Genomic DNA, 13,763 nt, shown 5'->3' with positions numbered 1-13,763 from the left:
TTCCTCTCCTGGAGGAACTCCTCAACTGAGGGTGAATCCAATCCACTCCTCTCCTGAGGGAAAATTTCATTTTAGATGAAATTAAGACTCTGTCTAGCAGTCAACACTGTGGGCAAGTCCCAAAGGGCCTCGGGCCATCCCTTAGCACCATTTTCTTTCAGAGCGCAAGGCTCTGCCTGGCTGTGCTTTTTCCTCGCTGTTCTTTAGAGGAGAGGGGTGATTGAAGGACAGAAGAGGTTTGTCATTATGGGTAGAGCTGCTCTTATGCTGGGAAGCTCTGTGCTCAGAATAGGAAAGGACGTGTTGCTTTTCTTTCAGCCTCTGTGCCCACTGGTTCCCTTTGGTGCGGCTTCTAATATTGCACATTCCTCATCAAGGAAGCTTATGAAATGAGTCCCTGTAAAGAAGAAAGGAAGAAAATACGTGGTGCTTAGAGAGAGTTATCTTAGAGAACAAAGCCTGTGCCTGCAGCTGTAAGTAGCCACAGAGGCAGGATCCTGAGTTTAAACAACACCTCGATCAAACTCTTGCAGCTTATAAACATCATCACTCTTGAAAAGGCCATGCAGTCACATACCACTTAGATACAGTATTTCAGGTAACAAAGTGATCCTGCAGCTTCCTTCTCATGAAAAACATTTCCAGCCTCCCAGGGAGTAGGATGCTGGCCAAAAGCAAAAAGACCATCAGCATATTGAATGGGGGGGAGGGGGATGAGGGGTTGTGTGACAGCATGCAGTCTTTGTGGGCATCTGTCTGAGGGGCTTGCTCTCCTAACAAGCTCCTGGAGCCTTTTAGTACAGCTGGCACCCTGCCTGTGTAGAGGGGTTCCTGCTCCCCTGCAGGGCAGGGCGACAGGGCAGCAGGACATGCTTTCCGTTGTTTTTTCTCAAGAGGGAGGAAGGAAGGAGAGAGATGGTCTCTTTTGCGGGAGACAGGAGTTGGATGCAAACAGTCTGTTCATGGCTCTAAGGATCCACCTGCCATTGCCCAGGTTTGGGAGTGCCACTTGTTGAGCAAAGGGGAAGGCATGGAGTAAACAGCAAGATTGCTGCCTGAACAGGGGCTTGAACCCTGGACCCTCAGATTAAAAGTCTGATGCTCTCCCAGCTGAGCTATCCAGGCTTCTGTTAAGCAATCCAAATGGGCACACAGCAGTCCATGGCTCCTGATGGGATGCTTGCAGGGCTTTCTCTTGTTTTCTGCTGGCTCCACTACTGGTTAATAGCTTCATTAATGACCTGGATGATGGGACCAAGTGCACCTTCAGCAAGCCTGCAGACAATACAAAACGTGCTTTCAGTTGTTGATACTGCTGCCATGCACAGGGGTCGTGATAGGCTGCAGAAGTGGGCTCAGAGGACGTCCTGCAGTTCATCAGAGGGAAACGCCAAGCCTTACACCTGGCAAGGAGTAACCCCATGCTGTGGGAACTGGGAGCGTGGAGCCTGGAGAAGAGGAGGCTCCGGGGGCCTCTTGTCTTACCTGGTGGAGGGTAGAGAAGAAGACAGAACCAGGATGTTCCCTGTGGTGCCCAGTGACAGGATGAAAGGCACTGGCTCCAAGTATGACTCGGCTCCAACTCCTATGCCCTGCGTCGTCCTCAGCTGGAGCCTCTTAGACCCGCTGCCCTTACACCACCAGATGACATGAGATGTTCGGGATCCAGCATGCCTGCTCTGAACTCTAGGCCCTACTGCCTTCTCTGTGCTTGTGCAAGCTGGGACACGGGACCTCCCCTCCATGGAGCCAGGGGAACTGGAAGGTGCTGGACTCGAGGGGGTGTCTGTGGGGGGGCACACCCACCATCTGCCCTCCTCTTGTCATTCAAGGGAAGACCAAGGCTAGCCTGGCTTTGTCTCCCAGAGAATGCTTCCCCTCCCCTCTGCCCCAGCCCATGCAGCCTCCAGAAAGACAGCAAGGCCACAGGCATGTGGACGAAACCTTGCCCAAGCCTGGCCTTAGCTAGAAAGCTCTCAGGAAGGTCCTGCCAAAGGTCAAAGGGAGCAGAAGCCTGCAGCTCCCACTGCCACCTCATGGGGATTCAGATACCCAGGCTCAACATCTCTGTTAGGAAGCTGTCTCTGTCTTTGCACTGAGGACACATGAAGTTGCTGAAGCCATAGTGCAGAGCCGGTCCCTGCAGGAGCAACACAACTTGAGTTTTTTATCAGCCTGAATACCCCAGGGGGCTGAGGCCAAGGCATTGCCAGGAGCACACACCCTCCCGCTCAGCTGCAGCGCCACCGAGTAGGAGAAAAGGGACAAATGAGGCAGCACTTGAGCCTGTGTGCAGGATCAGTCTCTGGGAGGGACACTCGCAGTGTCACTGCAGGGCAGAGCAGGCAGGTTCCCAGTCTGCTTGGCCACTGCTGGCAGCAGGGAGCAGGAGGGGAATTCAGCAGTACAGCAGGCTCCAGCCCAAGCAACCAGGTAACTACCTGAACTCCCCAAAGAACTGCGAGATGCAGCCCTGTTCAGAACTGTGGGGGAAGTGGAACTTCCAGGTGCACCGCTTCTGCTGGCATGCCATGGTGGTTAGGAGGAGCCAGGAGTGGCAGCAGGGAATGGCCGGTAGCCAGGCTCCCCCTCCCCTCTCAGCATCCCTAGGGAGCTGGCTGCCTGCTTGCCGAGACAGTTATGCAGGAGCATCTGGGACTCTCACGCAAGCTGGACCCTTGGCCTCCTGGGACTGGCAAGGGAAGGCCGTGAGGGAGACCTAGCACAGCAACACAGTGCTCCTCCCCTGCTGGGTCTTCACCTTCCGAGCTGCCCGATTCAGTGCCTGCCTTATATCGCTAGAGAGGAACCAGCAGTATCCCTCCTTTTTGGTCATCCTTCGTGGTCCCCTGGCCGCCTTCCCACCGTGGGGTTTTGCAGTTGTCGGGAAACATGTTGGAGACAGAAAAGGTGAATCCCCTGCAGCTGAAAAAGGGCACAGAATGGGGCATTTCCTTACGCAGGCCAAGGAAGCCCCTCCCCAGCCCTGGTGCCAGCGCTGCCTCTGGCTCTGGCAGTGCAGCAAGGGAAGGCGGCCTTGCAGGCCTGGGAGGAGTTTCAGGGCTACTCCAACCCCATCAAGCCAGCAGCCTCTCCTCAAAGACTCTCCATGAGCCAAAGGCTCCTCGGCCCACCCTTCCTGCAGAGCCCAGGGCCCTCACACACCAGAAGCATGAATCAATCCTGTCCTTCTCCCCTCCGCAGTGGCAGGAGCACTGGAAGACCCTGCCAGCCCTGCAATAGAGCCCATAGGAGCAAGCAACATTGTCAAGGTCTCTGCTTTAAGGCAGTGCGGAGGGGAGCTCCTCTGAGGCTCCGCTTGCTTGAGCTCTGTCCTCACGCTCTCTGCTCCTCCATCTGACATACTCCAACAATGATCTGCAAAGTAGTCATGCAAAGAGCACCTCAGCAAATAGGCCCTTCTGCTTGTGGTCTTGTCAAAAAATCCAGAAGGTCCCTTTCATGCGGCACATCACGTGTCAGGGTATGGAGTTGCACCATCACTCCTCCTGGTGAAGAGGTAGTTTTCAAAAGATGACAAAGCTGAAAGGACAGGTAATCACACTGTAACTCTGGGGATTTAGTTCTTACAGCTATGGGGACTAAGAGTTTAACTACAGAAAATCAATTTGGCCCAGGGCAGGAATGATTCTTGTTGCTTGCTTAGTTTACTTGTCATTCTGAAAGAGAAAAGTGAATGCAGCAGTCACACTGATGCATATACAGCAAGGTCACAGCCATCACCAGAAACACGTGAGAAGTGACAGCCTGGTGGAAGCGGGTCATGGAACATGTGCATAAACAGAGATTGGGGCTCCTTGATTTGTTGTTTGCACAGCGCTTTGCTTCAAGAGGTTGCATGAAGGCGAGGGACACATCTCTCTATGGGGATACTGTTCTTCCAGAGGTGGGATGCTCCTGACCAAGGGCTCCCCTAAAGAGTGGAAGGTGCTGCTGGGCTTTGCAAAGGCTGTTTGTTCTCTGGAGAACACAGGCAGCCAGGACACTTGATAATTAGGTGAGGCCAGGCCAGGAAGCTCTGCTGGGCACCACCCCACTCCAGCCACTTGGTCTTTGGGTGACTTCCTGGCATCACTTTCTGCTGGGGCTTCTGTGGTCACCAGGCTATTTGCTTCCCCAGCCCATGGCAACTGCTGCTGTTCTCTTCATTAGCTACCAGCAGGACATCTCTTGTCTAAAGGGATGATGGTGAGGCTGTGCTGTTATTCTGGTGAGTTTTCCTTTGAATGCGATTGTCTGCATCAGCTTTGCAGCGCTATGACCCCAGGTCGCAACAAAGCATACTTTTTTGTTGCGTAGCAAGTGCGTACTGGGTGTTTGTGGGACTCTCATGTTGCTTGCATTTCTCTCCCAGCTCTACTTCCAGGACACAGCTCTTTCTGACAGCTAAAGGCAAGTTATGAATCCACAAGTTTGAGATCTTTTCCTTGGTCCCCTCAGAGGCATATGAAAGCATCTTTCTCTTTGATGAAACTGGCTCACAGTCCATAGACATTTTCATGAGCGTGCCGAGGGATCCAAAAGCTCTCAAATAGCTCCTGAACGGTGCAAGTGTTTGTCTGAGCTGTCTCCTGCTCTGGGTTACTGTTGGGGCTCAGGGAGAACTGACACAGGCGGGATTAAGCATGAAGCAGTTCTTTGCTATAGTTCAAAGGATGCTCCTTCACAGAGCTGTGCGGTGTTTTTTAGTTCACTAGGAGTCCGTCCCTTTCTACCGAATGCTGTGGCTTTGTGGCTGGCCCAAGTGAAGTGCCGCAGATAGACATGTGGCAAGCTTGCTTTTCTCACTGGGTCACTCTCTCCTCCTTTGAGGCCATCCACAAGAAATAGTCCCCTTTCCAAACCAAAACACACAGTACTGGAGGCCATCCAAGAGTCTTTAATGCAAATTCTGACCTTTTCTTTGCCAATGCCAGCTATGCTGTCACAATCTGAATCTCTGACCCTGGGTCTCAAATGGATTGTGCTATGTTTCATGATACACCGTGGACAAATAACGATGAGGTCAATGCAAAGCGACTGATAAATCTAATTAAACCATTTTATTGACTATACAAGAGGAATGACTAGGTGTTCACAAGTGCAATCCTAACTATTTCATCCTGTATGTTATACTACACAAGCAAAACAGAACTTTCTCTACTGTATGTTATCAGTGAGTTAGAAAAGGCTGAAGAAGAAAAAAGGAAAAAGGAAGAGAAATAGAGACAATAGGAAAGAGAGATCTTCACCCTAGGTTCCAGTGATGTTTTGTCTCGTGTTGTCCCTAACTCGAGGTTCCTGGATGGTGGGCTGGCAGCTACCTGCCCTATCTTGTGCCTTTTATAGTTTCTTATTTTCCAAAGTCCTGCCATCAGAGAGAGTTTCTTCTTAAAATTTGAGCATACATACTGCGTCATTCAGAAAGTTCTCAAAATGGGTCTGGGGATGTAGAGGGTTCTGGTGGTCGACTTCTCCTCTTTATTGCCGTGACCGCAGTATGACCTTTCCATGCACATGCACCCTTAATCTTTAGTCTGAATGGGAGAGTTAATGCAGGAGGCGGCACTGTCCTGCCTACACAAGACTTGCCGTCTCTCACCACTTCCCAGCTCTGTGGATTTGCAAAAACAGTTTGTTTAAGGCATACCTCATATATCACATCCATAACATATGCCTGAGTGTTACAGGGCAGGGCTATCCCTCTTTTTTTCTTTTTCATTTGCACACAATTAAGACATTGCACCTAACTCTTGGGGACAGATGGCTGCAACTCTTTGGCTTGTCCCTGGCCCTGCTTGCTGAGGAGTAGACTACATGGAGCTCCTGACTGGCCAGACCTCTGGGACAGCACCTCCAGAGCTGAGAGGAGGCATGCTGGTGTGGGACTACTGCTGCTGCTGTCAGTGTCCTCATTATTCAAGAAAATTAGTCAGTTTTTTTCCTTGGTTTTAGATATAGCCATTTACAGTAAAACAACTGCTAAGCCTCAGAAGCAAAGTAAGTCTGTAGTGTCAGTTAGCTAGGTAAAAAGAATAATTCCTTACTTGAACAAAGTACTTTTCTCTGCAGTTAGACAACTATCACTTTAAGAATTAAAACCCAGGAATTTTGCTGTGAACACCTGTGTCTTAAGCATTGCCTTTCTTCTTAGCTGTTTTGGCAATGCTCAAACCTGTCTTCACAGAGAGGAGATATGGCAGAGGAAGCTACCAACAGGGAGAGTCTGAGAGGAGAGGCTACTGGCTTGATGGGGTTGGAGTAGCCCTGAAACTCCTCCCAGGCCTGCAAGGCTACCTTCCCTTGAGTACTGCCAGAGCGAGAGTCAGTGCTGGCACCAGGGCTGGGGAGGGGCTTCCCTGGCCTGTGTAAGGAAATGCCCCATTCTGTGCCCTTTTTCAGCTAGGGGAGGCATCACCTTTTCTGTCTTGGACATATTTCTGGACAACTGCAAGGACTCCCAGGGTGGGAAGAAAGAGAGGGGACCACGAGGATGCAGGCACTGGGGCAAGCCAGGCGAGGATGCAGGCACTGGGGCAAGCCAGGAGTGATCCAAGAGGCCTGTATTTGTTTGTTGGAGTGAGGACAGGAGGGACCTCAGAGCCTCCCCACTTTTCTGTCTCATTCTCAAGGAGAGGACACTTGTGGGAGGGCAGGTTTCAGTGGAGAGGGAAGTGGCTGGGTGGCTCTGGGCTGGATGTTGCTTCTTCAGGCCCTAGGAGAGAATGCCATGATGCTTGCCAACCCCAACTGTTCCTGCAGTGGAGAAGTGCCTGTCCGTGCCGGCAGAGAGGAGGCCAAGGGAGCTTGGGAGCAGGACTGGCAGGCAGAGACAAGGGTGTGTGAGGGAAACACAGCCCCGAGGAGTGGATGATTTCTTCCCAGAGCCAGGGAGCAATGGGAGGGTCTCTTTGTCGACCATCTCTTGGAGAGGCCTAAGTAGTAGGGTCTGCTTGTTGCAAGGGGTCAGAAAAAGACTCCAGAATAACATCTCTGCCAGGGTAGCCAAGGGCTCTCGTCCCCAGATTCTGGCCCCCAGAATTCTTCCTCACATTGAACCTAGGGACAGACATGGTGATGGTGTCACAGTGGACAATGTGATGACACAGGTCACCAGGCCCAGTAGATAAAAGCCTGCTGGTCTCTGGCTGGCAATAGGTTGGGAGGCAGCACCTCTGGGCAACTTGGTGAGATGAGTGGGGACAGGTGTCCGTCAGAGGGATGGCTCGGGGAGGAGTATGGATCCTGTGTGTGTGGGGGTGGGGAGGGCAGCTGGGAAGACAATCCCACTTCTCAGGTGACCTAGAGCTCAAGGGCTGTCAGCCACTGGTGCCCATTATCAGTGCTCTTGGAATGTCATGTGATGGAGACTTGGGGAGCACCAGCCTTTGCTTGAGGCTTGGAGAGCCCCATGTCAGGGCAAAGGAGGGACTTCGTGGGTACTGCTGAGGGAGGGAGCAGGTCCTCATACCTCTGAGGTCCTGGTGCTATGTTGGAGTCACATGCTTGTCCTGCTTGTCCCTTAGGGTTGGCAGAGGGGCCTCTGGAGGGGAAAGCCCAGCCCAGCTGTGGACTTTTCAGAGCTCTTGGGACTGACCTGCACAGTGGCCGCTATGAAGCAGAAGGCCCAGCAGTCGAGGGAAGATGGTGAGAGCAAAGAACCCCATGAGCTCCCAGAAACTAGGGGCTGGGCAAAGGCATTGTGGGAATGACTTTTGGGCAGAGGTGGGAATGGTGGCAGTGGGCTGCAGGAGGTCCTCAGGAGCCTCCCATTGCAGGAAACCTCTTGAACTTCAGCAAAGGAGGCTTTTTGTGTGGCGAGGGAGAAGTATTGAAAGGGAGGGCTGTGTGGAGAGGGCAGGCACTGCCCAGAGGTTGCTGTGCTTCAGGAGTCCGGGGAGGAAAAGGGAAGCCAAAAGCAGGGAGAGAGCGGGAGCCCCAGTTGGGGAAAGGTGGGGGCTGGAATTGGCACATTGCTGGGATTTCCGTCAGAGTGGAATGTGCATGGGAGTGGACGGGGACCAGCTGTGAAGGCATAGGGCTCCCCATGCCGGTGGGGAGGCGCTGTGATTCCTGAGACCCGGGGACACCCTTCCCCAGGTTGTCTGCCACCTCCTACCCATCACTCCCATGGGGGCCTGTTGGGACACACATCCTGGCAATGCTTCCCTCCTCTCCAAACCCCAAAGGGTCTTTCCAGCAGCTCCAGGCCTGGTGTACCCCATGGCATGGCAGAGAGAGGATGTTCTCTGGGGGGGAATCACTCAGGTTGAGTTTTCCCCAGTTCCTCAGGAGGTGCTCAGTGGTGGGGATGTTTGCTCTCCCTTACTCCTTCCCCTCCCCGCCTCCAGAGTGTGTACTGTGTCGCCGTGTGCATTCTGATGTGGATGTCTATGGGCAGACGTGCCAGGAGGATGGCCTCTGTGCACATGAGTTTTGCCTGGTGAGTTCCCCTGGGGCTGCCCACAGCTTTGCCCTGGCACCCCAAGGGGCATGTGTACATGTGTGAAATTGCAGCCCCAGGTGCCCTGTAGGTGTCAACTCCTCCTGCTGAGCCCCTAGCTCAGCCTCCTCATCTGGGTGCTGCTGAATGACCCTATTCCCTGTGTGTGGAAGATCTAGCCCTCCTGACCTGGCCCCTCACAAGCAGATGCGCCCAGCCACAGGGACTCCCTGAGTCACTTTGCAGAGTAACAGCTCTGCAGTGGTATCTACCAGCTCTTCTCCACTGTTCTGTGGGTCAGTAGCATGCAAAACCACAGCACACCTGAGGCTCAGCCCTCCCCATGCCTTCTTGTTCAAGGTGAGGTCTAAGGCAGGGACTGTTGCAGCTCATCCAGTCCCAAAGCGAGCTGTCTCCTGCTGTCTCTCAAGACTCAGGACAAGCCATCCAGAATGGTTCCTATCTCACTGATCTGATGAGCTCCTGCACTTCTCTGCCTTCCAGTATCTTGCTGAAGGGCTTTACCAGAGAGGCACCAATGGAGAGGGATTCTGCCGGTTCCTCCCTGGGGATATCAGGCAGGCAGTGAATCGGGCAGCTTGGAAGGTGAGGATCCAGCAGGGGAGGAGCACTGTGTTGCTGTGCTAGGTTTCCCTCATGGCCTTCCCTCGCCAGTCCCAGGAGGCCAAGAGTCCAGCTTGCATGAGAGTCCCAAGTGCTCCTGCATGACTATCTCGGCAAGCAGGTAGCCAGCTCCCTAGGGATGCTGAGAGGGGACGGGGAGCCTGGCTACAGGCCATTTCCTACTGCCACTCCTGGCTCCCCATCAGAAGCTCAGGATTCTCTGATTGGCTTCTTTACCCGATGCTGATTTCCAAGAAAGCCATGGGCAGAGTGTTTGGGGGACAAGCTGGAAAGGTGAGGGTTCCTTAATAGAAGGCTCCTGTGTGAGCTGAGAAAAGTCTGGAGATCCCTGTGTTCTTCTCTGAAGGGCAGGGCAGAGCTCAAGGTCCCTGTCCAGTGTCATTGATTGGCATTGATTGAGTGGGAGAGCTGCTGCGCTCTTTGCAGACCTGCTGTGTCTGTGGAAAGATGGGGGCCACCGTTGTGTGCCAGCAGAAGCGGTGCACCCGCAAGTTCCACTTCCCCTGTGGGTCCGAAGAGGGCTGCATCTCACAGTTCTTTGGGGAGTTCAGGTAAGGGCTACCGTTGCTTGGACTGGAGCCTCCCGTACTGCTAAATCCCCCTCCTCCTCCCTGCTGCCAACACTGGCCAAGCATTTGGGGAAACTGCAGTCTCTGCCCTGCAGTGACCCCTGCCAGTGTCCCCCAGGGCCTGATACAGGACGTGGAGGGTTTATGTAACATTTTCCCACTTCCCTATGGTGCTGGAGCTGAGCAGGAGGGTGGGTCATCAGCAATGCCCTGGCAATCCATTGGTCTCAGCCCCCTGGGGGGTCAGGATGGATTCCTGAGGGGTGAAGCTGGAAAATGTGTGTGTCAAGGCCTCCCCACTGCAGGCACAGCCTCCAGCTTGGCATGAGTGCCCCAGAACCCTCCAAGTAAGTTTGGAGCCCAGGCCTCAGCCAGGACATGTGGAGTCCTTTTGGGTGGGGAACATGTTAGGAGGAAAGGCATGGGAAAAGGGACATGTGCACTGAGTGCTGCAATGCATGATAGCCTCTACAGCCATGGGAAACCTCACCCAGAGACAAGGAAGGACTCCTGCAGTTTCTCCAGGCTTACCTCTCTGTCTTCACTCAGGTCCTTCTGCTGGGAGCACCGCCCAGAGCAGAGAATGAAGACACACCAAGATGGGCACACCATGTGCATCATCTGCATGGAGCCTGTGGAGGACAGGGCCTCCTACAGCACCATGGTGTGCCCCTTCTGCAAGCACGCCTGGTTCCACCGAGGCTGCATCCAGGTAGGAGACCTTTCTCTCTCCCACCTCCTAAGGACTAGAGGTGCCCAGCAGCAGTGTCCTGCTGACACTGGTGGCCTCTCTCCTGCAGGAACATGCTCTCCATTCTGCTTTGAGGCACTTTGCGTGTCCCTTGTGCAAGGACCGTGAGAAATTTCTCCCTGAGATGTGGCGGCTGGGTATCTATATACCTGACAGGTTGGTTCTTCCCTCTTACCATGCACAAAAGAAGTGAGAATGGCCAGGGACTATTCTTGCCCAGGCCACAGTCCCTCCACACAGGCTGCATCTCCAGCAAGAGTAGCTGCCTGGAGGAGAGAATGATACAGCTCTGCCTAGAGGGATATTCCATGCTCTGTGCCTGCTGCAGTAAAGGGACTTGCTGAGAAAGAATTAGGATATTGGTGATTTTGAGCTGTGGAGGGATTTGTTGTTCCCTGAGACTGCCAGCTGCTTTCTGTTTTTTTTTTTTTTTTTTTTTTTTTCCCAGCTGGGGTCAATTTCTCCCCCCCCCCCCCCCGAAAGCTCTTCTGGGGAAAGGAGGGCTCCTACTGAACTCCTGTTAGGGCTCTTTCCTCTTGGTTTCTCCCTGTAAGCAGCTCAGGCAGTTGAGAGCAGAGGTCAGAGGGCCCAGCAAGGCCTGACTGGGACTCCCAAAGAGGCCCTGTGCCGTGCTTTGCTGAGGGGATGAAAACAAAGGGGTCCAGAAGACCAGGGCCTGCAGTCAGCATCTGACTGAGGCTAGGGATGCTGAAGGAGGCTCATGTCCTTTCCTTGCTTCTCCCACAGAAGACCAGCTTGGGAGGAGGAGGAGGAGGAGAACTTTGAAGATTTATATGAAACATATAGCCACTGTGATGCCAGCCAGTGCCTTTACCAGGGAGGCAGGCAACAGTCAGAAGAGGAGGGGTAAGTCTCTGCAGGAGCTGCTTCCCAGCCTCCTCAGAGGGGACAGATGCCTTAGCAGTGGCTTGGCCACATGTTGGAAGAGCTTACAAAAAGGTGGAGGAACCCCCAGGGTCCTGGGTTCTGCCCAGGATCATTTGTCCATCCAGCCAGGACTTGGGGAGCAGGGACTCTTGGCAGCCAGCTGGGGCCAGGCCAGGGAGTTCTGCTGGGCACAATCCCTCTCCGATCACTTTGTCTTTGGGAAACTTCCAGGCAACATTTGCTGCTTGGGGCTCTGTGGTCAACAGCCTGTTTGCTTCCTCAGCCCATGGCAACTGCTGCTGTGCTCCTCATGCGCTGCGAGCGGAGCCCACCGCCGATGCTCCTCTGTGGGGGATACCATGGGCCTGTGGGAGTGTGATGGCTGTGCTGGCCAGAGCACTGGTAAGAAGCCAAGGACCTGGTTGCCAGGGCTAGAGCTGGTTGTCAGGCAGGCTTTGGCAGGTGATGGTCAGGGTGGGAGTGGTGGAGTCACGTGGGAGGGCTGCAGGGCACAGCTCTGATCTCTTCATTCCAGCGGGTATGGGATGGATCTGCTGACCTTTCTGCCTCCTCTTACAGCGTCCAATGTGCAGTCGGAGCCGCTCTGCCCCGGCACCAGTCAAGCAGCTCTGGCGTCATCCCAGGGCTCCCCAGATGCTGGGAGCAGCAGCTCGGTGTTATCTAGGAGAGAGAGGAGGGCAGGCCACTCCCGGTTCCTGCACTGGCCCCTGCATCCCTACAGCCGGCCTAAAGACAGCTGGCCATGGCATTGATGTGCAGGCCTGGGCAGAGGGAGTCCATGGGAATGCCCTGGGGCTGGCTGTGCAGGAGCAGCCTGCATGCTGCAGGCCCTCTGCACTGCCTGCCCTGAGAAGGGTGCTGTCTTCCCAGCAACAGGGAATTGCACTGTGTCAGCAAGGGGAGACTTAGAGAACCCCAGAACCTCCCACAGGCTCATCCAAAGGGTGTGCTGCAGGGCCATAAAGTCAGCAGCGAAATAAAGGATGCTCTGCAAGGGGCCGACTTCATTGACGTGTGTTCTGGTAATGGCCTGCTTCCTGTTTAGCCTTTCCATTGGGTCTGGCTTTGGAGTGGGAGCTGCGAGCTTCTACTCTCTTTGACCATTACCAGGACCTTCCTGAGAGCTTTCTAGCTAAGGCCAGGCTTTGGCAAGGTGCTCCTCCACATGCTTCTGGCCTTGCTGTCTCTCAGGAGGCAGCGTGGGTTGAGACAGAAGGCAGGAGAAGCATATGGTGGGAAACTGAAGCCAGGGAGGCCTTGGTCTTCCCTTGGATGATAAGAGGAGGGCAGATTGCAGATGTATGAATGCCGAAGGGCAGATGGCACAAGGCCCTTGCATGTGAGCAAGAAACTGTATTCTTGGGGGAGGCCCTGCTGGGGCAGTTGTCCTAGACTTGCTCAGCAGGGTGGGGAAGGGACTAGGGCAGAGAGATCTGCTCAGAAGGCTCTTGTCTGACAGGGAGGAGAAGTTTGGCTTTCCTGTCAACAACTATGGTGGTGGTGTGTGTGGCCTTTCCCCTTCTTCTACCCACTGCCCAGCACAGGGCTGCAGGGGGAGGACCACAAAGCTTAGGTTCTCCTGGCCACAGCTACTTTGATGGATGTTACTGGGGCACTGGCACATCAGCCCACTCCCTGCTGGATGCAGGGCACACTCCACAGCCCATTTCTCCAGCCTGTCATGACCCCTCTATATGACAGCAGTATCAGCAATTCTAACCGTGTTTTGTATTGTCTGTAGGCCTGCTGAAGGTGCACTTGGTTCCATGATCCAGGTCATTAATGAAGTTATTAAATAGTAGTGGAGCCAGTAGAAAACAAGAGAAAGCCCTGCAAGTATCCTGTCAGGAGCCATGGACTGCTGTGTGCCCATTTGGTTTTCTTAATTTTCCCCACACTGATCCTCCTCTACTGAGGGGAGATCTTTCCTCTGCTGGAGGAAATCCGCTCCTGGGGGTGAATCTAATCAACTCCTCTGCTGAGGGAACATTTCATCTTAGAAACTGGTGAGGCACTTCTCCCTGTTTGCAGTAGTGCAACTGACTGTTCTGTCTCAATAGCTGCAGCCCTGAGGGACACCAAGGATGAGAAGATCCTTGTGCTCAGAGCTGTGCAAAACAGTAACTCCCTCAGCCTCCGCCTAGGACAGTTCAGCAGCTGGAGTTTAGGCTTAGCAGAGAATGACAGGCTATCTAGGAGAAAAAAAAAAAAAAAAAAAAAGGATATGCTTCTGAGCTGCTTCTGTTGGTTTCATCCTTGAGGTCCTTGTGATGCCTAGAGCCCAAGAACAAAAATGGGTGTGTTTTTCATAGAAATCTGTGATTTCCCTTGTTACCTTAGGAGACAGTGGCTCTGACTGGGAAAAGTTCCCCTGATTCACTGAGATTATGATACTCTGATAACAGACTTTTCTTTTACTGCAGTACTTTTTCACTACCTCTGTAGA

At 53.5% G+C, this 13,763-nt stretch overlaps 1 protein-coding gene and 1 non-coding gene across 2 annotated transcripts; one reads left to right on the top strand and one right to left on the bottom strand.

The window, feature by feature from the left end:
• Positions 1-1,052: 1,052 nt before the first annotated feature.
• Positions 1,053-1,125, bottom strand: TRNAK-UUU (transfer RNA lysine (anticodon UUU)). The gene has a single exon. It is a non-coding gene; the product is annotated as a tRNA-Lys (tRNA).
• A 6,488-nt stretch (positions 1,126-7,613) lies between these two features.
• LOC134142930 (PHD finger protein 7-like) lies at positions 7,614-13,087 on the top strand. The gene is made up of 9 exons (XM_062580501.1): positions 7,614-7,647; positions 8,352-8,443; positions 8,948-9,049; positions 9,515-9,639; positions 10,207-10,369; positions 10,458-10,564; positions 11,156-11,275; positions 12,188-12,339; positions 13,059-13,087. The coding sequence occupies exons 1-9, from the start codon at positions 7,614-7,616 to the stop codon at positions 13,085-13,087; spliced, it is 924 nt and encodes a 307-aa protein (XP_062436485.1).
• The last annotated feature ends 676 nt before the right edge of the window (positions 13,088-13,763 follow it).

Source organism: Rhea pennata, chromosome 7, assembly GCF_028389875.1.
Source record: "Rhea pennata isolate bPtePen1 chromosome 7, bPtePen1.pri, whole genome shotgun sequence".
NCBI classification, from domain to species: Eukaryota; Metazoa; Chordata; class Aves; order Rheiformes; family Rheidae; genus Rhea; species Rhea pennata.
Note: the sequence above shows the minus strand (reverse complement) of the source record. Positions and strands in the feature narration are given on the sequence as shown.

What these genes read in the sequence shown, in the direction of transcription:
- LOC134142930 (XM_062580501.1), top strand. Translation starts at nt 7,614, where the DNA reads ATGAAGCAGAAGGCCCAGCAGTCGAGGGAAGATG. An exon ending in CCAGCAGTCGAGGGAAGATG is followed by an intron (nt 7,648 to 8,351) that starts GTGAGAGCAAAG and finishes CCCCGCCTCCAG; the next exon opens with AGTGTGTACTGTGTCGCCGT. An exon ending in TCCACCGAGGCTGCATCCAG is followed by an intron (nt 10,370 to 10,457) that starts GTAGGAGACCTT and finishes TCTCTCCTGCAG; the next exon opens with GAACATGCTCTCCATTCTGC.